Source organism: Poecile atricapillus, chromosome 16, assembly GCF_030490865.1.
Source record: "Poecile atricapillus isolate bPoeAtr1 chromosome 16, bPoeAtr1.hap1, whole genome shotgun sequence".
Classification (NCBI taxonomy): Eukaryota; Metazoa; Chordata; class Aves; order Passeriformes; family Paridae; genus Poecile; species Poecile atricapillus.
The window spans coordinates 10,408,946-10,433,770 of NC_081264.1; the positions used below are offsets into that span (position 1 = coordinate 10,408,946).

A 24,825-nucleotide genomic window follows, 5' to 3' on the forward strand; every position below is an offset into this window, starting at 1 on the left:
GCTACACAGTCTCTCTAGAGGAACACCTCACCTGCCAAGCTTCCCAAAGGCTGGGTTACAGGTGTTGTTTGGAAAATTTATCTTCAGCTTTGAATACACCTGCCGTGAGCTTAGGCTCTGGCTCACACTAGAAATTACTGTTGCATATTTGCCCCTACGTACAGCTGGGAATGTGAGACTGCTCTGAAGGCCAAGCCCTGCCCTGAGGATCTGGGAATTAAAGACCTAATCCCCTCAGTGTTTACATCTGTGCAATGCACAGAAGGTAAACATGCTGTGTTCCAGCATCTGCTGCACCTGTGTCCACAGGCTCAACCTGGGTGGAAACAGAGCAAAGCTGGGCTAAAAGGAGACAGAATTCCTGTACTTACTACCCATGTTAATGCATTAAGTATAGATTTGGCTTCAGTAGATCAAAGTGCTCAGATGTTATTATTAACACATTGTAATTATCTTTTGTCAGCAATCACCAAGAGCAAGGTCTGCCTTGTGCTCAAAGTCTGCTCCAAAGACCTTATGCCCTAAACAGATCTTTTCATGCTGCCAAGAGGGAGAAAAATTCAGATATAGCTGGAAGCTGACAAAGTACAGGAAGAAGCGCTGCTAAGTTAAATAATATCTCTCTAGAAGCTTTTTGTCTACAGGTATTCAGCACAGTTCTTTTGTGTTTAGAAGGACAGATCAAATGCTAGCTGACCAAGAAATATTTTCAAGTAAAATGTTACTTAACAGCTCCAGAACAATCCTTTAAGAACATAGATTTGTACCTTTTTATTCAAGTGTTGGAATGTGACATGCTGCCATATGAGTTTCATGGTTTGGGTTTTTTCCAAAATTTTGTGATGAACTTGCTCATTTTTATGGCATTCACTTTCCATTTATGACCCCATTGCACCTATCTGTGGTTAAAACTTTTAGTGAAGAGGAAACTTTAAGGGAATATTTTGAAGCTGTAGCTTTCATCCTGGCCAATATTCGCTACAGGGTTTGGGTTTCCTTATTTTTCCACAGAAAGCAGCCACAAGTTCTACAGTATTGGCTATGAGAAATCAGCCTTCTGCACAAAACACTTTCACATCTTGCTCTAGTCAAGCCAAGCTCCAAAAAAACACTTCTTATCTCTTCTTCCTCTCACTTTTGAAATAAATTCATCAAGTTTTAAAGGAAATGAGCAAACACACATGAACACTGTTTTTAAGAAGCAGCCTGATAGAAGTTATTTGGAATCAAACTTTGCAGGGATTTAAAAGCTAATGAAACATCTCCAGGTCAGTCTACCATAAAATTTAAATATACGTTTGAGAAAATGTTTTCTCTCTTCCTGTCAGAAGGCTTCCTGGGAGAGTTTAATATATTTTAAACCAGCTCCTTGAGTTTTGTCCCATCTTTTGTGGCACTCACTCATTTCACATATATGGGAATGGACACCGCTATTTTCATGCACTCAAACACGTTTGTAAATGCAGGTTTGAGCACCAAGTCTATACAAACTGGAAAGCTTTTGGCTTGATTTACTACTAATAAATCCTAAAACAGTGTATTGTGAGCTTAATAGGGTGTAGACACAAAGATTGCAAGAGCAGACAGAGCTGCTAGTCTGCCATCACATATTAGATATCCCCAATAGAACTCAATTAATTTACCTTGAAATAAAGGGGAAAGAGTGCTTAAAGCCAGAGGAAGAGATTGTAAGAAGCTTAATTATTGTCTCTGTCTTCCAGGCACAACCATTTGAATTTGAACACCTCCAGGTTTAAGGTCTTAAGACTAAAATGATTTCATAAAAAAAAAATTTCAAGAATGGAGATTGGCTGTCCTGACTTCAGGCTACCAAGGAAAGACAGCAAAGCCTCTTGGAGCAGGAGGGAATGTTACATTTCTTTGTCTCCACTGTTGTAACCTTCTTAAATTTTCAGAGGTTTTAATGACCAGGTTAAGTATTCATGTTTCCAGTTCAGTTATTTCCAAACTAGTCAGGCATTTTTTTGTTTCATTATCCTCTTATCTGACCCACACTTTTGGCTCACTAGAAAGTTACTGGAAGAAATATTTTTCAGCCTTTAGCTCATGTAGTATAGACAGACTGAGCTCCAGCAAATCTGGATTAAAAACCTACATCAAAGGCAATGGCCAAAATGGTCTATCAAGGTAAAATATGCCTTTTTCAGGGGAAAAAAAACCCCAACTTATTAGTAGAAATTAAATATTAGAAATGCATTAGAAGTTATCTAGGAAAGCAGACCACAGAGCTTACTGATGCAAAACATGAACTGCTCAGCTTCCAAACTGTACCATTCCCTCTGCAATACAAAACTTCAGGCACTGCACTCTTGCACAGGCTCAAGGGGAATGACAAAATATTTAATGTGGAGGTCCCAGACCCCCTTGCAACAAGGACCAGGCTGTGCTGCAGTGAATTAATGTGGTGGCTCCACCAGACTTGACTATTGCAGCCTTTCTGCTTCCATGTGCAAATAGGTAACAAATGCTTCACTCCAGGAGATGTGCAGCATCCCCACAGAACTAGATGAGCCTGCTGGTGTTCCATGTTATTACCTTCATCCTCTCACCGTCCAGGAGCCAAACAGCCACCAACAAGCCCATGTTCAGCTCTCTGTGCAGAGCTCCACAACACAATGCAGAGCTGTCCCATCTCCCACACTTCTTCTGCAAAGCAGGATTTGCACAGTGAGAGCAAGAGCCACTTCGTGCACTACTTAGCATGGCGTGTCCTCCAGGCACACTTTGTCCTCTGAATTATCTCCAGTGCTAATTTATTGCAGCATTCAAAGCATCGTGCCTCCTGCAGTCCCTCCCACAGGAAGCTGGCTGACTCATTTTTCCACACACTCTATTTTCCTCTCCACAAGAGCCAAATGTTTAGGTCAAGAATAAACCACCAAAAAAAAAAGGAGGCTCGTGTTTAAGCACCTCCTGAAACAGCCCACAGCCACTTGTGAAGCTCTTTCTTTCATTCAGACAATGGACCTGGAGGTGTTACACATAGGTAGGGTTAACCCCATAGGGCATCCAACTGCCCTTGCTCCTGTTCTGAACAGCAGTTCCTAATCCTGTAAATTGATTTAGCCCAAGCTAATGGTTTTTGGCCTCAATCAGGTAGTTATCTGAATACTTACTAAAAGACAAGATGAAGGCTGCCATTTTGCATTCATCCCCCTAAGCTCTTTCCCAAAGCATTCAGATGTTTGCCTTGCACACTGGTTCAGATATATCACCTAACCTAACAGGAAAGAAAAAAAATAACAATTGCATTGCAAGGAAAACCCCATCTACTTTTTCACACTTTGCTTAGTGATGCAGCAAAAGTCCACTGTCGTTGTTGAAAGGACTTTTCAAGGACACTTGAAAATGAAAAAATCAGTAGTAGTTTTTCTCCATCTCTAGACACACTCAGAGTCCTCCAGTCATGAGAAATATAGGAAGCAACCAGAGGCAGACAATGCAACCACTTTTCCTTCCAAAATCAGAAAACCTAGCTTCAGCCTGAGAAGAACCAAGGTTTGCAGATGTTTCCACCAAGGAACTAAATATCTCCATTCTTAACTCCACCTCATGGAGCAGGTGCCAGACCACCCCATCCCAAAATAGAAAGCCCCAGGTGCTCCTTGCTCTCTCAGCCAGCTGGGCCTCTGCCTCTCAGGTGTGAGGCATCAGAGTTGATTTGCATTAACCCATTGCCACCCACTCCATAACTAGGGCTTGTTGAGAAGAAACACATTCTTGGGGTTTTTATGGTAAAACTCAGGTAAATAGGAGTGAGGTCAAAGGATACACTATGCATTTCCACTTGTCCTACAGATGGGAAAGGGAACAAACCTGCAGCAAAAATTTCTCACTTTCACGCAAGCAGTAAAAGCTCATGTTCTTGTATTTCCAAAATGCCAGAAATGTGGAAGTAGTGCAGAGCTTAGTATAAGCTGCCACTGCTGCCCTTTGTCTCACAGAATCCTCTCAGAACAGGTTTAATGCTGCAGTCGTGAGGCTTTTCCCATCACTAATGTGCCCCCAGCCTGATGCTTATAAAACAGTCATAATAGTGCCTTTCCTCCATTACTTAGTCTCCTTGTTTTTGCAATCCTTTGGATCAAGATCTCTTGCTTTCGTTTTTTCTTGACAGATCCATTTTGTGCAAAAACAGTGTTCTTTTGTTTCCTGTCTTGTCCCCCTGCCCTGTTGTCTGTGTAGGGCCCCCCACCCAATGGGGCTGGCCTGTGGCAGCCTGTTTCCTGCCAGAGGGAAAGCTCCTCAGCCTTGAATCCCCCACATCTGGGCAGCAGCAGAGTGAAGGATGAGCGAGGAGGAGGATTCAGCCCCACTCTGTCATTTGGCAGGGATGGGGGCAGTCCTGGCTCTCACCAGCACTTCCCAGCTCCAATGTCTTGTGCTGCACTGGGGAGAAGCGGGAAGAGGTCTCTGGAGAAAGCCAAGTCCCCTCCTACTCCTCCTTCAACCACGAAGCTTTTTCACACCTTTTACCTCAGCTGTCACTGGCAGAAGGTGTTTTGTCCTTTCATGAGTGCATTTTTCCAGCAGTGGTGAATGACAGCCTCAGCTCTGCCCTGCAGAGGGGCTGGGGTGGAACTCACCGTGTCCCTCCTGGGGCAGCCCCAGCCTCACCCCAGAGGGTCTCTCAGCCCCCCAGCAGTGCCTGGGCACCTGCAGGAAATAAATTCTACCCCTTGCCTCAGCAAAATGCTAATTTCATAATGGTCATTAAAATACTCACTTGCCACACACCCTTCACAGCTCCACTGATGACATCAGCCCCAAAAAAACTTCCTCACACCACAAGGGAAGCAACACCATCACAACCCACCAGGGTTCCATCCAGTTCCATCACAGTTCCATCCTCTCCCTCACCACAAAAATCCCCATTGCTAATCCAGTCCCAGGCAATGGCCAAGCTGAGCTTTGCCTTTTACTTTACTGTCACTGTTTGAACTTCAGATTCCCCTAATAATGTGTAATCTCCCTGTCTTTGTCTCAATCCACAAGCTTTTAAATCTTATTTTCTCCCCCATTGCTGGAGGGGGGTGTGAGAGAGCAGCTGGGTAGGCATTGGCCAGCCCACCAGGGTGCTACTCCTCTTCTCCACAGAGAATTCCACAGGGAATCCTTCTGGGCACACAAATCAGCAAATAAAAGCTAAAAACCTCAAGAGCTGGTGCATGCAAGCACCTCTATTATGTAAGAACTTTCCTAGATAGGCTAATGTTTCAAATAACAATTTGAAGTTGACCTGCATTAAAAGCCTTGCTAAAAATCTCTCAAAGATTCCCAAACTGAGCAACCTCTAGATGTGCTAAATATTGAGGGTGATTTATGGTGCCAACGTGCCAAGGGTCTGGGAAACAGGCAATTTATTGGCATGGATCAAATATCCCAGAAAACCAGGCTTCTTCCAGCACCTGGGTGCTGGCTGCAGTGACAAAACAGAATCCCCGTCCTCTGGGACTTCCCTCAGAAGTCAGAATAATATTTTTTTTGGTAAATTATAAATCTAAAGCAATTTGTTGTTATTGTTTCCACCTCTGGTTATGTTTTAGTAGCCAAATATATTTTCCTTCTAGAGAAGAGCTGGGAATCCTGGAACCTGCAGCGAGGGGAGGCAGCAATTAGTGGTTTGAAGTGTTAATGGGACCACAGTGGGAACAGGAAGTCCCTTGAACTCAGCTATTAGCAAATTAATAAAAGGGGTAACACGCTCTCCTGAGTGTTACAAATTTAGCACTAATTAGGACTTTTCTTTCTTAGCTATTTTAGGCAAGAAAATCTTCAATATCCTTTGTTAAATCTTAATCATCTTGTTTGTAGAAGTAAATCATATGGAAACATTGGTTTCTTCACCCTGCTACAGTCTATTAAACTTTTTTTTCATTCTCCTTTTCTTTCTGACATGACTTATAGCTAGTTATTTTGTATACAGTTAGCTTTATTTATCAAATCTTAACCCAGAGGAAGGGATTTTTTGAATAAGACTAAAACTAAGACTAAACAGGCCATTAATTTGTAGTCCATCCCTAACTTCTCAAAGATCCCCCCCACCCCCTTCACAGGAACATCAGCAGTCCAATTTATTTATATTTGTTTTATGTATTTATTGCTCATATATTCCAGATGTTAATCATCATGGAGCTCTTGTAACTGGCAAGCATCTCTTTCCGCCAAAGATCTACACAGTTTTGTGTATTTTAGCACTTGGGAATTAATCATGAGAGAAACTTAATCAAGTTTGCAATGATGAAAAGGCCTTAATTAGAGCAGAAGCCAAAATGTCCTCCTGCTCTTCCTTTCTTCTTGCACTGCCCCAATCTCATTGAAACCTTGCCTGAAGACCAGAAAACAAATCTCACAGTTGATTGGATATATCTAATTGTGAATTGATGTCTATGCTTTTGCAGATACGTTTCAAATCTTGCCTGGTGGCTGTGTTGGCCAATTTGCTCATACTGAGGAAATTAATTCATTTTTAACTACAGAGCAAAGCTGTGATGTTGGGCAATATATGTCTGCCTTTTTGCAAAGAATATTACTTGTCTCTGTCAAAATCAGTGCATTGCTAAATGATTGACAGAACCACAAAAGATTTAGCTTTTAATGTTTAGGAAACAGCGATGAAGAGGGAAAGCCCTAAGGCTGGCCAAGGCAGAAGAAACTCACTTCCATTCAGCAAAAGCCATATTGAGCATTAAAGAGAAAATGGAGATGGAAGGTTACATCTTCACTGATGCCACTATGTAAAAAGAGCATGTTCAAAGTAATCAGTGGTGAGCTCATGGTTTAAAACACACATGTGCAGGTGCACATCAACAGCAGTGCTGAGAACTGAAGCAGACACTGTCCGAACATACACCAGAAAGCCTGAGAAATATTGGACACTGTCAAGGTGGCTTTCATAAATTAATGCAAGCTGATGTTAAAATCTCTATTTTATAATCAATTAGAAAGGGTAGTTTGGCAGCAGGATTAATAACCTTTGAAACAAATGTAGCTTGAAAAGGAAGATTCCATGACCAGAGCTCAGCTCAGAAGACTTTGTTTCGTGTCTAGAAAAACTGGATGAAAACCGTTCCTGGTTAGCCTGTGGAGGGAAACACAAAATACAGTCATTTGTGTTTCCTTCTGCTAAACAGCTGGTCAGAAAGTGTTTTTCTGCACTGTGTGAGGCTAAAGCAAGTATTATTTTTGCTTTTCTCAACTGCATGAGGTAGTATGCAAATGGTGTTCACTGAGGTGACACTGTGACATCCTGTCTGCCTTTAGGGCTCTAAATACTAAAAGTAACTGAGTGCTTTTTTCCCCTCCTTGTGGGTTATAACTGTGGGAATAAGATGTGTGAGCCAGTGAGCCAGGCAGCACATAGATAAATTCCAGATGATGATTTAATGCTGGTGAATACAAGTCTTATAGTCCTGCAAGCAGCCTGGTACTGGAGAGGACCTTTGAGGTCAATTCATTTCCCTTCTGTCACAGGCAGCCCTCTGAAAGAAGCTGCATGATAAAGTGACCCAGCTCCATTACAGAGTTATTTTTTTTTGCCACCATTTCTACTACTGTAATGGTGCAGAAGAGGAATCCTACAGCAGGTCCTTGGAAATGTAGAAATCTTCCTATTGCCAGCCTTAATATACTCTTATCCGGTTTATTCACATCTTTCTTTTCTGCCAAAATTGTGCTTCTGCTTAAATAGCGCTTCTCCCTTCTGTGTGCTCATCCGTGATGTATTTATAGGGAGTCCTCTCTCAGCATTCACTGCATGAGATAAAACAAGCCATCCTTTTTTTAGACTCCTTTCGTATAACAGACTTTCCACAATCTGAATCATCCTTGCAGCTCATCCCTTCACCTGCTCCTGTCTGGGCATGGGGAGCAGAACGAGCAAGAGCAGCTATATATTTTCTTACCAGGGATTTTTACAATGCCATTAATACTGCCTTGTTTCCTTACTGCTCCCTTGTACATTTATACTCTCTGTACGTAGCATTCTTCAAGCGTATAAATTATGTTACACAGTGAACCGTCAAATACTGGTGTGTCATCTCCTCTGGTGCCACTTGTGCTCCTTGGGAGTGTGGTCAGCATCTTGCAGGCAAAATCCTTCAGTGCTTTTCATCTGGTGCTTTTTCATCCTTGATAGCTCCTGCAGAGCGTTTCAGCATGAAGATGTTTCAGCAGTCATTACAAAAGCAAGTGAATCATTCAAAAAAAGCACAATCCATCCATCTTCTTTAGTGTCACCAATTAATAGCTGCTCAGGATGCTTTGCAACCTATAGTTGCTTAAGGGAAGAAAAATAACCAACCCCTTCCTATACTGAATTCCTTCCTATAGCAAGGAAGCTTTATTAAATAAATTAGGCAATATGCAAAGGGTTCTGACTTGGGGCTTTAAAGAAGAGTGAAAAAAACAGTGTAAGAAGGGAGCAAAAAACCAATTGGTAGACAAGATTATTTCTTATTATTGGAACCCACTTCTCTTTTCAGAAGTCAGTGGTCAGAGCCTGATTTGGTGGCCACATTTCTGTCTGATGCTGCCCCTCCAAGCAAACAGTGTTGAGGCCACCAGTTTCCTCCACTTGATGGAGCTGGAACAGCCTTTTACTTCATGCTTCTGATTTGGAATATTTTGCTGCAGACTGTGCAAAATAAGGGACTTTCTTAAAAGGGAGCAGTGTTGCCTTTTTGGGCAGCTCAGGCTGGGTCTATGTGCTCATTGCTCCAGTCACAAGGTTCTAGAGCAGAGTCATTGCACCCTTTGGTGAAGCTCTGCCTTGGGCACTGTCAGAGCACCCAGAGAAAATCCAGAGCCCCATTTGCCAGACCTAAAGATGCATTCCCCAACCTGCCCACAGCTGCTGACTCCAGTCCCTCCCTCCCTGTCTAAAACACTGTGGCTTTTGCCACTGGACACACCCCAAGCAGGACAGCAATGCCACCCTTGAGGGGAATCAATTCCAGCCCATGTGGCATAGCTGGAGGTCTGTGCCTAAGTGTAATGGAATCTGATGGAAGCTAATTAAAAATAAAACCATCCATTTCACTGTCTCGTTAGGATTTCGTCATAAAAACCTTATGTTGTCTTACAGGCCTAAACAAGTGTGTTCACATGTAAAAATCAGCCATAAAGCTGCCTGGAGCATAGTTAACATGTCTAAACTATCATTTGTAAAGGCTGCCTCAAGCCTGGATCCTGCAGGTAGGAATGGCCTTTTTGCTGTCCTCAAATCACCCTGCATAAGTGGGGCATCCCTGCTTCAAAATGGGAAAGAGGGACAAGCCCAGGGATCCTGCACTGACAGTCATGTGGAGAGGATGTTTCTCCATCTGGCCTTGGCAGGAGCTGGGAATCAGAGGCAAAGAGTACTTGTTATATGAGGGCTGTGCCAAAGATGTTCAGAGGTTAGGAGTGTAAATCTAATAGGGGTGTTTCCTGGTCTTCTCCTCAACCCCAGCTAGGCTACAATTTTTAAGGCAAAGTGAATTTCCTCTGGGACACAGGAGTCATCGTGGTTTTTTACAGTGGAAAAAAATTATGGGCTGTTGCCCCTTGGCTGCCCCAAGGGAAAAATCAACATGGTTTAAATGGCAGCTCTCCCCAGTGTCTGTCAAAGGTGAGATTTTCACTCACCCAGACTATGCAGAATTCAGAGTTTCTGCTGAAACTGGGCTTGTGCAGAAGTTGTATCTGGGCAGGTCTCCCTGGGCAGGAGGAGATGGCAGCTTTGGGTCTGTGGGGTAACTCCAGCTGGTGTCTCCCTGCAGGCATCTGAGGTGGAGCGGCAGCTCTCCCTGCAGGTCCACACCCTCCGGGAAGACTTCCGGGAGAAGAATTCCTCCAGCAGCCAACACATCGTGCGGCTGGAGAGCCTCCAGGCCGAGGTGAGTCACCTGCCTCCCTCCTGCAGAAAGCAGCCAGGGCTCCTGGAGCTTGTGTCATGCCCTTCTCTGAGCAAACACAGCCAGTGGAGCCAACAGAGGGATGGCAACACTGGGGCAAAGGACTCCCCCAGCAAGGATTGCTCCATGGTGTTCTGGTTGGGATTCTGGCTCAGAGCATCCTCCAGTGCTGCCTCTGCCACAGCATTCCTGCAAAAAGAACAGATGAGAAGGATCTTCCAGGAGCCAAACCATGGCTGTACTCCCACAGGGCTCTGCCCAGTACAGATTAAACTCTGGTGGGCATGGTGGGAAGGTCTGCAAGGGTTTTTTCCTTCTGTTCCTCATGCTTGCAAAGAAAGCAGCAATCCTCTCCTGCCTCTGAGCCATGCACTTGGGAAAGCAAGGAGCCCCTGCCTGTTTTAACTTAGGTACATTTGCAGGAATGATACAACTTCCTTCCTTTTCCCTTGCCTGACAGGGTCACTGGGGATCACATAGGCAGGAGCTAGATGGGTAGAAGATGTCCTGCTCTACTACCCAACCACTTCTTTTATTTAAAAGCTGTATGGAAAAGCTTTTCCTAAAATCTGTCCATTTCTTTTCTCCTGCTCCCACCTGCTCCTTGCTGGTCCCTCGCCTTTTCTTCCCCTCCCCTTGGCGTGGAGCAGCAGGTCCTTGAAGTAAGTATGGAGGCTTGGAAAGGGTTTGCCTGCATGTACATGGCTGTTACCATGCATGCCTGTCACCATGCATGCCACACCTTCTCTCCTCACCTCCTTCCTGTATCTTGCTTTCCAATCCCTTTCTCCCTGTGCCTTCCCCATGGTCCAGGGCTCATGGCAGAGCAATGTTTTTTCTGTTGTATGGTTATTTACAGTGTGTTCATTACTGGTCTGCCCAGCAAATATGAACTCTAGGTACAATCTCTCCATTAAACCTCTTATTTTTCTTTCTCCAACCCACACAAATCATGATGGGGGTGGGTAGAGACATCTCAGAAACCATTAGTCACCTCAGCAGCTTTCCAATATCTCCAGCAGCCTTTACTCTGCAGAAACAGCTAGTCCACATACTTGGCTGATACTCCATTGTGCAGCCAAATCTTTCCAGCAACCTGGAAAGCAGCAAAGAGACAAGGTCCCAAAGAGGCCAAGAAAACAGTGTGAATTTGCTGGATTTGTCTATGCTCCGTGAACTGAAAGGAGGCCATAGAGAATATTTAGGGTTATACTGGACTGGTGGATGGCTGGCATACCAGACCCCAGAGACCCAGTGTGTAGTAATGTGGGGAAAAGCTCCTTCTTCTTGGTTAAACAAGAAGTGACCTTGGCTAGTGCTGATTCATCCCTTGCACTGTTCCCAGCTAACTGAGTCATGGAGGGTTTGTTTGGCACACTGTCCCTCGCCTGAAATCACTGCCCTTGACAATTAAAAGAAATGAACCAATTTTAAAGGCAACCGATCACTGGGAGGCTAAAAATAGGCACAGCACAGAAAGGAGTTTTCATAAGTGAAAAGACAGAAAAGTCCCTGGTGAGGACCTGATGAACACACACAAATTAAGAACAGCTATGGGCAGTTCTGTGGCACAGACCTGCGAGGAGCAGGATCCCACAGCCTCACCCTGGATCCTGCTGGCTCACCCTGTGCTCTCCAGCATCCACACAGGAGAAAATGCCACCATTAGGACCAGCCAGGAGAAGTAACTAGTTTTTGCCTTTCAAATGTTAAGGTGCAAGGGGTGGGCAGGGCTGGTCTCCACTTAATACCTTTGAATATTCCTGCCTGCTCCCCGACCTGCCAGTGCACACCCAGCCCCTTTGGAGCTGCCCCTGAAGCCTGGGGGAGGAGTTGTTTCCTTTCAGAGCTTTCCTAAGCTTTAAACCACACACAGAGGTAGTTTCTCTCATACAGGTACAGAACATCTGTGTACATCCTTCTGCATTTTGCTGTTCCATTTCTCTCTTTGGAATGTGGTGTCTCTCCTCTCTGGTCCCTGCAAAGTCTGACAGGGCCTCTCTTTGCCCTGCAGATCAAAATGCTGACAGACAGGAAGCGGGAGCTGGAGCATCGCCTCAGTGCCATGATGGAGGAGAACGACCTGCTCCAGGGAACCGTGGAGGAGCTGCAGGACCGAGTCCTCATCTTGGAGAGACAAAGCCATGACAAGGACCTGCAGGTGAGGATTCAGCAGTAAGACAGAGAGGGGATGGGGAGATGCAGTAAAAGTCATGATTTGGGGAAAAAATTGGCCATGAACTGAGAGAACAACTGGAAGAATGAAATGGCTCATGCAAGAATGGCAGGAAGCAAGGTTCTGGGTGTTCCCCATGAAGATGTGTAGCATCAACAAATCATCCTGACAGCAAAGAGCAGCTTAGGAGGGAGATCTGAGCAAGGAAGTGAGGCAGGGTGCTGGGGAAGTGAGGTAAATGCAAAAAGAACCAGAGGACTCCATCAACAGAGGTTGCAGTTAATTTTATTTAGTTTTTTAATAGTAGAATTGGCTTCAAAAGGGACTTCTTTAGATCCCACTGTTCCAGAGGGATCAAAAGGGGCTTCTCTTAGATCCCAGTGCTCATCTGGTTTCCCAGCCATCTCCATGGTATTCACAGCCATGAATCACCAAATGTCACTCCCCGGAAAACAAGCTTGGCACCTCTAGGCCTTAGGGCAGAACAAGGTTTTTCCATTTCACTTCTATGGGTTACCAAGCACTGGATCCTCAGCTCTGCAAAACAACCCTGAATATATTTTCCTTTTTTAAATATGTATTTGTATGTATTTTCAAAAAACATGTAGCTAGCACTTTTTGTTTGGATTCACTTCCTGCTGTGTTGTTTTTAGCAAATTTCTTTACCTGAGTCCCAACTTCTTCACAATGTTCTTCATTTTAGTACTGATTAACCTGCTATTTTTATCTTTCTGGATATTCTGGATTCTAAACAGTGTCTAATAGCACTTGGAGGTTAATAAGCTCCAATAAATAGCAGTACCAGCCAAGTACTTTCCTCCTGGCTGGAAAGCCTGTTTTGTGTCACTCATTCCTCCCTCCCAGCTTCCTCACAAACCAAGAGATTGATCCAGTCCATATTGCCTCCATTAATATTTTTCTGATATCTTGATTTTCTCCCCAAGCTGCACCAAAGCCAGTTGGAGCTCCAGGAGGTGAGGCTGTCCTACAGGCAGCTGCAGGGCAAGGTGGAGGAGCTCAGCGAGGAGAAAAGTCTCCAAAACCTCCACACAACCAGCACATCCCTGCTCTCTGAGATAGAGCAGAGCATGGAGGCAGAGGAGCTGGAGCAAGAACGAGAACAGGTATTTGCCCTCCAGTTCAATGCATTTGATCTGGATTTGGAGCTGAACCAAAGGCTGGAAAATTGGGACTGGGGTCTGGTATCAACACCCTTTTGACCATATGAAAGTAAACCTCTGCATCCATTTCCAATCCAGCATGGCAAATATTGGTGAGGGCTGGCAATCGCACGCTCCACTTGACCATGGGAGGAGGATCTCCATGGCCCTGACACCCTAGGCTAATGCCAGGTTCTCTTGTTGCAGCTGAGGCTGCAGCTCTGGGAGGCGTACTGCCAAGTGCGGTACCTCTGCTCCCACCTGCGAGGCAACGACAGCGCCGACTCGGCCGTGTCCACTGACTCCTCCATGGACGAGTCCTCAGAAACCTCATCAGCCAAAGATGTGCCAGCCGGGAGCCTGCGGGCAGCTCTCAGTGAGCTCAAGAGACTGATACAAAATGTGCTGGATGGGGCAGACTCCACGGTAAGTTGGTGGCACAGAGAGGCTTTGGCTGACCATTTGAGATGCAAGGAGTGGGCTGTGCTCTGTGACTGCCCATCTCTGTGAGCCACAGAGGTTTTCTGGAAGATCAGGGCCTTCAGGATCCAGCAGCACCTGCAGCGAGCTCTGGGCCAGAGGATGTGCACAAGCCAGGAGCAAAGCATGTGGGGTTTCAGCCTGCAGTGCTCAAACCATCTAAACTTTCAAGCTCATACAACTGTCATTGGCCTATGAGTTGTTCTGGAAAATTAATAAAAGTAGGCTTACTTTGAGATTTCCAGTAAGTTAGAGTTTCAGCGTGGAAGTATTGCAGATTGCCTTACATATCACAGTTGGGTTATTTCCTTTGGGATATAACCTTACTTTATTAGCAATAGTATCACAAAAACATCATAACCCCTATGTTGGGATGTTCTGTCCCTATGAATTGTCATTGGTAGAAATGTCTTGGCAGGAGCTGCCAAACTCAAGTCCATGGCAGGTGAAGGGTTTTGCTGGCACAAGATGATGTCTGTAGGATGTGGTCCCCAGGCTGCTGGGCAGGAGGGGTGGCATGGGGGGACCACTCAGCATCCACAGAAGTGCAGAATTAAAACAAAACATCTCCCTTTTTGTTATGGCTCAAATCAGGCCTGTTCCCATTCCCAATAAGCTGGTTGCATTGTCATTATGACTTATTTGGGGTGCTGTGGTGAGGAAAACAGTGCAGCCCCTGCAGGGGGCTGTGAGGGAGTACTCACCCTCCTCATTTAGGTACCCATAGGCTGAGTATAGAGATGAAGTTGCATTTGGTAAATGAAATGTAAAAGTCCTGTAAAAGGTCCACAAACAGAGACTGTAGCCATATGGGCTACCAAATGGGCAGTAGTTCTCTGTAAATTTGGTTTATGCCAAGGTCTGCATGCTCTTTGCATCATGTGTTGAAGCACTAGCCTTGGCTGAGCACTCTTGGTTGTGAAGGTATATGGGAACAAAAAACTCTACCAAAGTCACACTGACATTTTCTTCTTCCTTGTTTAGTACCCTTGTCCCAAACTAGTACCAAATTAATACAATTGCCTTTTTTAAAGTGAAATCTGAGCAAGAGATTTCTCTCCCGCTCTCAGAGCTCTCGGCGAAGCGACGACGACACCTTAGAGGAACAGATCAGGAGAACAAGTGAGGATTCGCGAGCCCTGAGGGAATTAATGGAGGGAGAACGGGGGAAACTGAGGCAGAGTTTGGAGGAGCTGCAGCGACTGCACAGCCAGGTTAGCAACTCCCACACTTTACATGTGGTCTTGTAACGCCAGTGTTCATCCTCCAATACATGCCATCCATCAAAGAGACCAACATGATAAATAACCCAGGAGGATTTAGACCAAAATGGTTGGATGAGGGAGATTTGTTTAACCAAACGCAGAGGATTTAAGCATTTAGGATGAAAGTTTCTGACAAATTGTCTGGGGGCCATCTGAGGCATCATATCAAGCAGCCAAACTTCCTTTAAGCCTTTCTCCCAATCCGCTTTTTAGACAACCTCTGTTATTTAAATTCTTCTCAGCAGAAGACCTCAAAATATGAGGCTGCTTGATATGGGGTATTGGAAACCCAAAGGTATCCAGGCTGACCTGAATTGCTGCACTGAGTCCTTGTGTGGGGTGTGTGCACCAGTTCTGTGGATATAACGGTGCTGCTCTGCTGTGCATGGAGCAGGGCTTGACTTCTTCCACAGCAGCATCACAAAACCCTCAGAAGAGCACTCCCAGAAAATCCTAATTGTGGCCAAGCTGGCACCAGGCAGCACCCCAGGGACCAGCTGAGGCAACCTCAGCAGCAAGGAATGGTCCAGCCCCACCACCAACTCCACACCCAGAGCACAGAATCCCATTGCAGCATTATCTGTGTCTGAGGTCCTATGCCAAGAGCACAAAACAGACACAGGCATCCAAAGAGGTGCTTGGCACTCCTTGTCTCTGTGGGACAAGACTCCAGATGCTGGAGGAGATCTAGAGGCTGCAGCAGAAGCAGCAGCAGCTTCACTGGAGCAGGGAATGGGATTAATGTCCTTGGCTAGTCTTCCCAGCAGTGCTGTATCACCCTTTGGAGAGTAAATAGGAGAACACATCCCTGTTCAGAAAGTCAACACAACCTGGGGTCTGACAGCCTTGTGTAGGGCTGTGGGAGCTCCCACCATGGGACCAAAGAGGAAAGAGTGAGAGAATCATTAAATGCCCTGGCAGTGGTGGCTGCACATGTGTGAGGGTGGGAAATGTCCTGCTTCCACAGCAGCTGATCAGGGCAGAGTGTGGGAGGGGAGCAGCCCTGGAGCCCATCCTTCCCCTACTGCTCCTCTCAGCAGTGTGGCCACCACAAGAGACACTTTTGAAGGTCCAGACTTCTGTCCCCAGTGAGACATGAGCCCAGACACTGCCCTGGCTGTACTGCTGCAGTCCTGTGCACCACACACAAGCCCCCCTTGCCATTAAACACACCTGAGACAGAGGACTCAAGGGCTGGATCTCTGCAGCCTGGCAGTGCTGAGAGACCTTTAGAGACTTATTCACAGATTTTAGGCTTGTCCGATCTCCCCAGACTCTCCAGCCAGTAGGGACCAGAAGACCAGCCATTGTGCAAGTCTGGAAACCTGGGTCTGCTTTTAGGGGTCCCCAACTACCAAAGCTCTGAACATTTAGTAAGCAAAGGCAGGACAGCAGTTCTGTTTTCTTCTCACACCTTTGTGTGATGTGGAGAAAGATGGGGCATAGCTACAAATGCAGCAGCCGTTGCTCTCAGAGAGGAGCTTCAGCCTCCCACAGCAAGTACATGTCTCCCACAGCTTTTGCCTGTTATCCAGACTCACACTAGCTCCAGGTTATTAATTATTCTCACCTCCTATTGAACAGGCAACAACGTCTTCTGTTCAGTGCTACAGAAAACTGATGCATGTGGAAATCTGGTCCACCTGGGGGAGGCAGTGCTCTGCTGCCACCTCATCCCTCTGTTCTGGCACTCGTATTGATACAATCAAAGGGCATCTGCTTCTAAGTGGCTTTTAGGATCTTGTGGTGCCACACACAATCATTGCTCCTGCCCAAGAGAGCAGGTGAGCAGGTGGAGATAGGAGTCACCCCCTTCTCTGTCTTCACTGAGAAGCTATTTCATACCTTCTGCCTTTTTTTTTTTCTCCCATTCTTACCTGAAGCACAGACAGAACCAATTAAAATCCCAAACCTATCCCAAACACCATATTTTGGGTGTCTGGATCCTCTGTCCCCTGGGATTTCTGTAGCAGTGCTCAGCACCTTTCACATCACCCCAACACCACTGCTCTCTGCCACATCATTGCTCTTAAGGTGCTCCCCATGTAGGGCTGAGGGAGGGCACAGCTCCCCAATTCCCTGGCAGCCCCAGCACAGCTCCCTGGTTCCCTGGCAGCCCCAGCACAGCTCCCCAGTCCCATGGGGAGTCTCTGCACAGACAGGGTACATTCACACCCTCCTCCCCCTGGCCCAGCCGTGCCTCACTAACGGCAGATCCTCCCACGCCCTGGATGAGATGAGCCCTTTTTGACTGTCTGCCCTCTATTTAAAGATTTCTTTGAAGATTCAAGCACTACTGAGCTGCATTTAGAGGCAGGAGGTGGGTCAAACGCTGGAAGAGTTTCCAGGTGGTGGAGTAGTGTAACAGAGCATGTGTGTGCCCTAGACAAAGAAATTAAATGTGTATGAAATATTATGAAGCTGTGCTAATGCAATCCTTGCATGATTTCACACCCTATTAACTCACTCTGCACAGGACTGAAATGATAGATCATTTCTCATACTATTTAAGACTCCAGACATATTTCAAAGTCTAATTAAAATTGTAAGATGTGCCAGTAACACCTTCCTGTGGCATGAAAGAGAGTTTTCACATCCTTTGTCTACAGGCTTCATGTTACTTTGGGAGACGTAATAGTCCCTTCAAAAAATATTATTTGCTGGTAAATTATGTTAGCAATAATTTAACCCTGGAAAGATTAGAATTACAACAGAATTACACCGGAGGATGTGTGCAAACTGCAAGACAAACTGCTTGGAGAGGGGCAACATTTTAGCACCAATGCCACAGTGACAGCAGTGTCACAGGTGGGTCCTGCCCTGCAGAGCTTTCAGTGCTGGTTCTGCATGTTACTGAGGCCATCCTGGTGACACATCTTGCTCAGGCCAGCATCCCAGGGCAAGCCAGCACATTTCATGGAGGGTGGCACCAGCACTAACAGCCCCACACAGCAGACACAGCTTTTTCTACGATCTCTCCACCTGCAGGTTGGCCCATGGGCCTTTTCCCCCCGCCCACACTTGTGCGTTTCCCCGAGCAGTGCTGGGTTTCACAGCTTCCCTGTGCCCGCAGGTGACGCTGCTGAGTGTGGAGATGACGACGCTGAAGGAGGAGCGGGACCGGCTGCGCGGCGCTGCCGAGGACAAGGAGGCGAGCGAACGGCTCCTCCAGGCCATCAGGGACCGCGACGAGGCCATCGCCAAGTGAGTGGCACCAACAGCCAGAGCCAGGCTGGGGCGGCTTTTGTGGAGTGGCTTTCTCCTGCTTTCCACAGCAGCTGTGACAAAGTGATGTCTTGGTTTTGCTGGCCTTGGGAAATGCTGCCAGGAGCTTGGGAGCAGGGCAGGAGATACTAAAGGCAGAGCTGCCCCACAGCTGAATTGGGGGTATTTGGGAGCATTCTGTGAAGCACGTTTGTGCCATCCCTAGTGCTGGTGAGAGTCACAGCAACGAGGAGAGGGCATCAGGGAGCCAAATGGAAACACTAGGTCTGCCCTATATTTGTCACATTTTTCTTTGCTATTCCGGACACACAGCCCTGCTTTCCTGACCATCCCCATTACAGCCTGCCTGGGCTTCCCTAGACCATTCCTCTGGTCATTCCCTCTCCTTTCCTGTTCCAAGGTATTTTTTGCATCTCCAGTTCTGTAATTCTCTGGTTCTCCTTTTGGGATTCTCCCACTGGTTTGGCTTTTTGTTTTGCTCCTCCTCCTTGCAGATCCATGTGGTTCTGCTCCCCCCATACCCCAAATCCCCCTTCCCCATCTCTGCCCTCGGGTTTGCCAAAAACTGTCCTGAGCTCTCCTTGCCCAGAGAAGAGGGACAGACACCTTTACCCCTCTGTGCTCTGCTAGAAAAGATTCATCTGATAATCCCTTCAACAAGCAGATGGGCCAGGACACCACCAGTCCATCTTCTTAGGGAAAAGCTCAGGACAAGAGGAGCAGGAGAGGGTTGCACCTCTGAGGGTGCAGGAGCTAAATCAGCCCACACCATCCCTTTTTATAAGTGGCTCGATCTCCCTTGCTGCCCTTGCTGGGCTAGCTGGTACCAAATTCCCATTGCTGTCCTCTGTAACACCTCCATCTGTTGGCAAGGAGCAGGAGCATCCCAGCTGTCTGCTGGGGGCAGGGAGGTAGTCCTGACATTCCTAGAGTGTGTGGGCTGCTGGCTCTGCCGTGGCTATGGCAACACTGCCGCTGCCATCAATCCCCTGCAAACATCCAACCAGCAGCAGGGAAGCGTCACAGCAAAAGGCAAAAGGCTGCTTCAGGTGCCCTGGAGTGGAAGCTTCTCCAGTCCACTGTGACCCTGCTGAACAAAGCAGCAATATTTGGAGCTGGCTGTCCTGCAGTTCAGGAGCCCCAGGAATGGGGCACAGGTGAGGGGGATGAAGGAGCAGAAAGTGGCAGCAAGTGAAAGCAGACAAGAGCATCCTGTCACTGAAGTGAAAACATCCCTCCCCAGTGAGCTGGTTGCTGCCTCGAGAGGCTCGTGATTTTCTTCCCACCTCACACCCCAAGGGTTAAGTTGCTTTTGTTGAACCCATCCCCCCAAAAATCCCTGACTCTGAACAGAAATAAAATCACTGCCCGAGGCAGACATCTGGTGTGGAAAATTTTTGCTTGAAGCTGAAGTTTGGCAACATGGGAAGCGATAGGAAAATAGGATCCTTTCAGAGGAAGTGTTAAGCAACCAGTACCTGGAATATAAACACAAATTCCCAGCACAATTCCCAAATTGCTCTTCTGCAGGGGAGCACAAGGGAGCTATTAGGAGACAAGGAATTAGCTACAGTTAATAAGATGCAATTATTTCTCTCAAAAATGTTTGCAAGGAAGGATGGTTCCCAGCAAGTCCTGTTCTGCTTTCCTATCACACAGCAGTTAATTGAAAACTTAAGCTTTGTGCTCACCTGTGTGCTCCCAGCATGGTGAGCAGCTTGGGCAGCTTAGGAAATTGCTCCATCTTAAAGGACAATTCCTTTCCACAAGCAGGGAGTAGCTGGAACATCTCAGCCACTGAGCACTTGGGGCTCTTTGGGTAACCTTGGCCATGGCATGACATGCCCAGTGGCCACCAAATGTCTGTGAGGAAATGCAGCAGAGATGTTCCCAAGGGCTGGGAGAACTCCACTGAAACTGGGAGCTTTCCTTAAAGCCTAATATTTAATTCAAACGATTTTAACAGTTTGTCATTCTTAAGAAGTATATGATGTGATAAGCTCTCTTCTTTCATTTCTTCCTTCAATTCAAGTCCCAAGTGAAAGCAGAATTTTACTCTTATTTAAGACTTTTTTTGGTTTATATTGCAATTTATTGATCAAGTGATCAACAGGTAATTTGATTTTTAGCATGCACCATTTCTCTATGCATGTAAACAGAAGAAAAAGAGAAAATATTTGTATATAGACCTTGTTCTAGATCTCCATTTTATTGGCAGATCTTGCACATTATCCAGGCATACTATTATCTTACACAGCAGTGTATCTGATTTTCTTTCAGAATTCTTCACAGTGTGCTTATCAGAAATCTGCTGGCTTTAGTGATGTCAGAAGTTGTGTCCCACCCTTCAGATTAATCAATTTTCCAGAATACAGCAGAGATGAACACCTTAGGATGTGGGGACTTGCCAGAGAAAGACATAAACTGTAGACTTGTTTAGATATGCTTAACTCTTCATTTAGAAAGAAAAAGATGCCATGCCCTGATTTCTGTCCCCACAGGAAGAACGCGGTGGAGGTGGAGCTGACCAAGTGCAAGATCGACATGATGTCCCTCAACAGCCAACTCCTGGATGCCATCCAGCAGAAGGTGAACCTCTCGCAGCAGCTGGAGGCCTGGCAGGTGAGCACCTCGGCAGGGTGGGGGCCAAGGGACACATGACCCCAGGGCCACCTGTGGGGGAGTGTCCCCTCTCCCTGTGGGTGTGTCGTGTCCTCTGCCTGAGCATCCATGGATTGGGTGTTTGGGGGTGCTGGGTTTGGCTCTGCAGGAGCCAGCGATGCTGTGGGGCGCAGGGGGAGCTGCCCCTCCCTGCTCTGAGCATTTTGGCTGTGAGCTGCTAATTCTACAGCTCTAAACACTCATTTAAAATGGAGAAGCAGACTGTGCCTCCTGGCAGAATCGGAAATGTGCACGTTGCTCTGCATGGGGTGAGGAGGAGTCCGTGCAGGAGGTGTCCCTAGGCAGGCACACCTTGGGTATGTGTGGGCACAGCATGTCTGTGCATTTCCATGATGGAGCAGAAAGGTGGGAGAATGAGGTTGTGCTGATTGTTGGTGCACTGTTTTCACCAACTCCGAAGATACATCAAGAAGGAGGAGCTAAAATTCCAGTTCTTCACCAAGGTAAAGAACAGTCATGGCAGTTCCACAGCTGCCCTGGAGATGCTCTGCTTGGGGTCAGTGGGGAAAACCCTTGTGAAGGCAGAGAACCCTTGAGAGTGGACAAAGCTGCCTCCTCCCAGAACCAGCACCAAGGGAGGGCTACTTCAGAAAATAAAGCAGACTCAAGAGAAAAGGTCTGTGCCATTTATAGTGATTTGTTGCAGACCATGCAAGACCCCAGCTTTACTAACAACAAGCCTGACCAGTAGAAACCTTTCCCATACAACCTCGCTCCTGTTTCAACTCCACTGTGTTTTCGTTTCTCTCTCTCTCTCTCTTTTTTTTTTTTTTTCCCTTTTCTTTTCTTCTTTCTTTTCTTTTTCCTGCTTACAGTTTGCTTCCTCAGGGCTTTTTACTATCTGGCTCCTTTGGTTTCTGATCTAGTGGCCTTTCTCAGTTCCTGTACCAACAGCTTTAGTCGTACACCCCTCCTGCCTTTGAGGTGAGCTCCCCACACCCACCATCCCCTCTCCATCTGCTGCCACCATCACCCACATCCTTTTCTGCCCTCACCATCATCTGGCAAGAGGGGCCAGTGGGAGTCTCCATCACCCACCAATATTCTGCCCACACTCCCCATCCAGCACCAGCCAGGGGCAGCATCCTGCACCCCATGGTGAGGCTTTACCAGGGCACCACAGGAAAAGCCAGTCTGAGGTGCACATATTATTAACCCTCTCTATCCAAATATTTAGTGTCTGGAAAGCTTCTTGAAAGACAGACTGGGATTTTACTTCTCAGCCTCATTGTCCAGTAAATGACACTCTGTGCTCTGCATAGGAGCTGTCTGGCTCCAAGTGCAGTCTGGATGGGTGGTATAAAGTGAAACCTACTTTGTGCTAGAATAAACCTAGCTTAGAGGTTAAGAACAGGTCCTGTTGCAGTAACACAGCAACCCCAGACCTGCTCCCATCAGCTCTCTGAGCTCAGGTTCAGGCCCACTTCATGGCAGTAAGTTGTCTCCATACTGACCTGAGGTGTTGCTACACAGCAGCAAAATAGTTTCCAGCCACCTCATTTCCCCTCAACAGCATCTCAGCCACAGAGGCACAAAACAAGTTGGGTGATTTATGTATTCTGGGGACTGTTTTGCAAAGAGGTTTGCAGCAAGTTTCTGATAAAATAGGATAAAAGTCTCTGCTTTAGCTGGGCGTAATTGAATGCTTTAATCTGGTAACATTTTGCTCTTGCACACTTCTAGTCTGCATTTCACCAAGGGCTGTCAGCAAGATTGCAGTGTTCTCTAAGGACATAATCATACAAGCTATAAAACAGGACTCAAGCAAAAAAACCTCCCCATCCAAGTGCTTCGCTCTCTGACTCACATCTGACAGACCCCAATGCAGTGTACTCTCAATAGTGCATACTGTATTTTTATATATATATATATATGATATTTTGGTGTGTGTATATATATATATAAATATACATGTAAATCATTCTCATCCCTTGTTGTATGGTTGATCAAGGACACAGATCTGCCATGCAGGAGCCTGGGTACCTACTTCATTTAGCAGAAGAGGTGCCTTCAAAATCCAAGTGCTGTACATTTTCACATGGCAGCTTCAGCTCTGGAAACGTGTCTCACTGATATTTCATACTGATGTTCACCTCAACCTCTTCAACTCTCCCTCTGCCTTTCCTCTCTCCAGCCCTGCTCTAAAAAGACCCAAATCTTCCCCAGTCTGTGTAGCTCTGCACCCTCCTGCTCCCACAGGGGAAATCCTCATCCTAAATTCAGGTCCAGGTCATGGCTATCAATCCCTTTCCCTGCAGAAAACACTGCAACAAGAGATTAGCCATTATGAAGTTTCCAGTCCCAGCTGGCTGATGGGCAGTGGCAGCACCTTCCCTTCAGTCCTGTGCTGAATGAACAGCACTTCCACCACTCCAGCCCCTCCAGAGTATCCTCATTCTCACCAGACAGTGTCCTGAGCCCTAATCAGGGACCAAACCACCCAAGAACAGTTGATTCCTCTGTGGGGCTAGTTTGTGTACACACATTTTCACTAAGCTGTGGTTTAAGTATGCAATTATAGGAGAAGCAATCGATCTGAAAGTTTAAAATCTGTAAAATTTATAGCCAGGTTTTCAAGGAACGAGTTAGCACATCATTAGTGGCAATGGAACTGGGTAATTATTTTGTATAAAGCAGCTTCACTGTGGTGCAAACATGGATGGAATCAGAGCATTTCTGGTACATCTGAAAAGCCACAGTTCATACTGAGCTGTCAGTCAGAGCTCCCACTGCTGTGCTGGCTCTAGGGGAAGGAGGGGGGGTCTAAGGGATGAGCTCAGTTCTGTTTGGTGAGTCTGGTGCAAAGCCCAGGAAGGATCTGGTGGGCCCACACCTGCCCCAGCCCCTCGGCACCTTCCCCAAAGAAGCCCCAGTGACAGTGGCCATGCAGCAGCTCTGCCACCCCTGCCTGTCCACTTGGTGAGCACACAGACCTGCTCAGCACAGATCTCTGTCCTTCTTCTGGCCTTTGTTTTCAGCTGCATTTGTCCTTCTTATTCATTTCTCCCCCAAAGGGGGACATCTGCAAGCTGCAGACAGCAGAGAAACACAGCTTAGGAGTGGCACAGAGTCCCAAGCAGGCACAGGGCTCCTGTGCGAGACCACCTGAGCAATTTATCCCTCACAGTTGTGTGGTTGATCTTCCTCACTCCCTGAAAAGCCTCACAGCAGCAGGCACAGCTGAGCCTGCTGTCGTGTGGGGACACAGACCTGTCCCCACTCCCGTCATCCCTGCTCCATCTCATCACTGCACGTTTCATACCCATTTCAGCCGCCCCCACGCGAGCTCCCCTCGAGCAGCAGCTGCCACTAACGCCCCTGTCGTCTCCCTCTGCTGCAGGATGACATGCACAGGGTCATTGACCAGCAGCTGATGGACAAACACCCGAAGGAATGGAGCCAGCTTGCTTATTCCTTCTCCAGTGGCTCCGGCGCCAAGCGGAGTGCCAGGCCCTCCCCCGCGCTCAGGCCGGAGCAGCAGGGGGACGAGCCCGGCGGGGCTGAAGGAAACCGTCTCTTCTCCTTTTTCAAGAAAAATTAATTTGAAAAAGAGAAAATTCTCCAGCCATTCCTGCTTCAAGATGGGGAGTGGGGCAGCTGCCCAGCTTGCTGATGGACCCAAGTCTGATCCACTGAGTAAAAAAGAAGGGGGCAAAGGAGTTAACCCTTGAGACTCTGCACTATTTACACCGCACCTGGTCTGAACCAAATGTTTACATGAATTGGAGATTTGCAAATTGACAATGTGATTCTAGTAGAAAGAAACTTTTCTTACCCTGTAAGTGAAGTGATAAACTTCAGGGTATATTTTAGGCGCTTTGACACAGTCCAGTTTCTGCTGTGAAGAATCCTCTGATTGTCTTAAAAGCATTCTTGTGCTGGAGAAGGAAATAAGCAGCCCCAAGACAGAGCGGTGCAGG

At 46.7% G+C, this 24,825-nt stretch overlaps 1 protein-coding gene across 1 annotated transcript in view; it reads left to right on the forward strand.

Moving 5' to 3' along the window:
- The window catches only part of BICDL1 (BICD family like cargo adaptor 1), a 45,018-nt gene extending 20,572 nt beyond the window's left edge, over nucleotides 1-24,446 (forward strand). The window contains exons 3-11 of the mRNA XM_058851720.1: nucleotides 9,783-9,899; nucleotides 10,568-10,579; nucleotides 11,932-12,078; nucleotides 13,038-13,217; nucleotides 13,461-13,679; nucleotides 14,804-14,947; nucleotides 18,072-18,202; nucleotides 20,725-20,845; nucleotides 24,246-24,446. Coding sequence (XP_058707703.1) covers nucleotides 9,783-9,899; nucleotides 10,568-10,579; nucleotides 11,932-12,078; nucleotides 13,038-13,217; nucleotides 13,461-13,679; nucleotides 14,804-14,947; nucleotides 18,072-18,202; nucleotides 20,725-20,845; nucleotides 24,246-24,446 — 1,272 coding nt within the window. The remainder of the gene's footprint in view (nucleotides 1-9,782; nucleotides 9,900-10,567; nucleotides 10,580-11,931; nucleotides 12,079-13,037; nucleotides 13,218-13,460; nucleotides 13,680-14,803; nucleotides 14,948-18,071; nucleotides 18,203-20,724; nucleotides 20,846-24,245) is intronic.
- The last annotated feature ends 379 nt before the right edge of the window (nucleotides 24,447-24,825 follow it).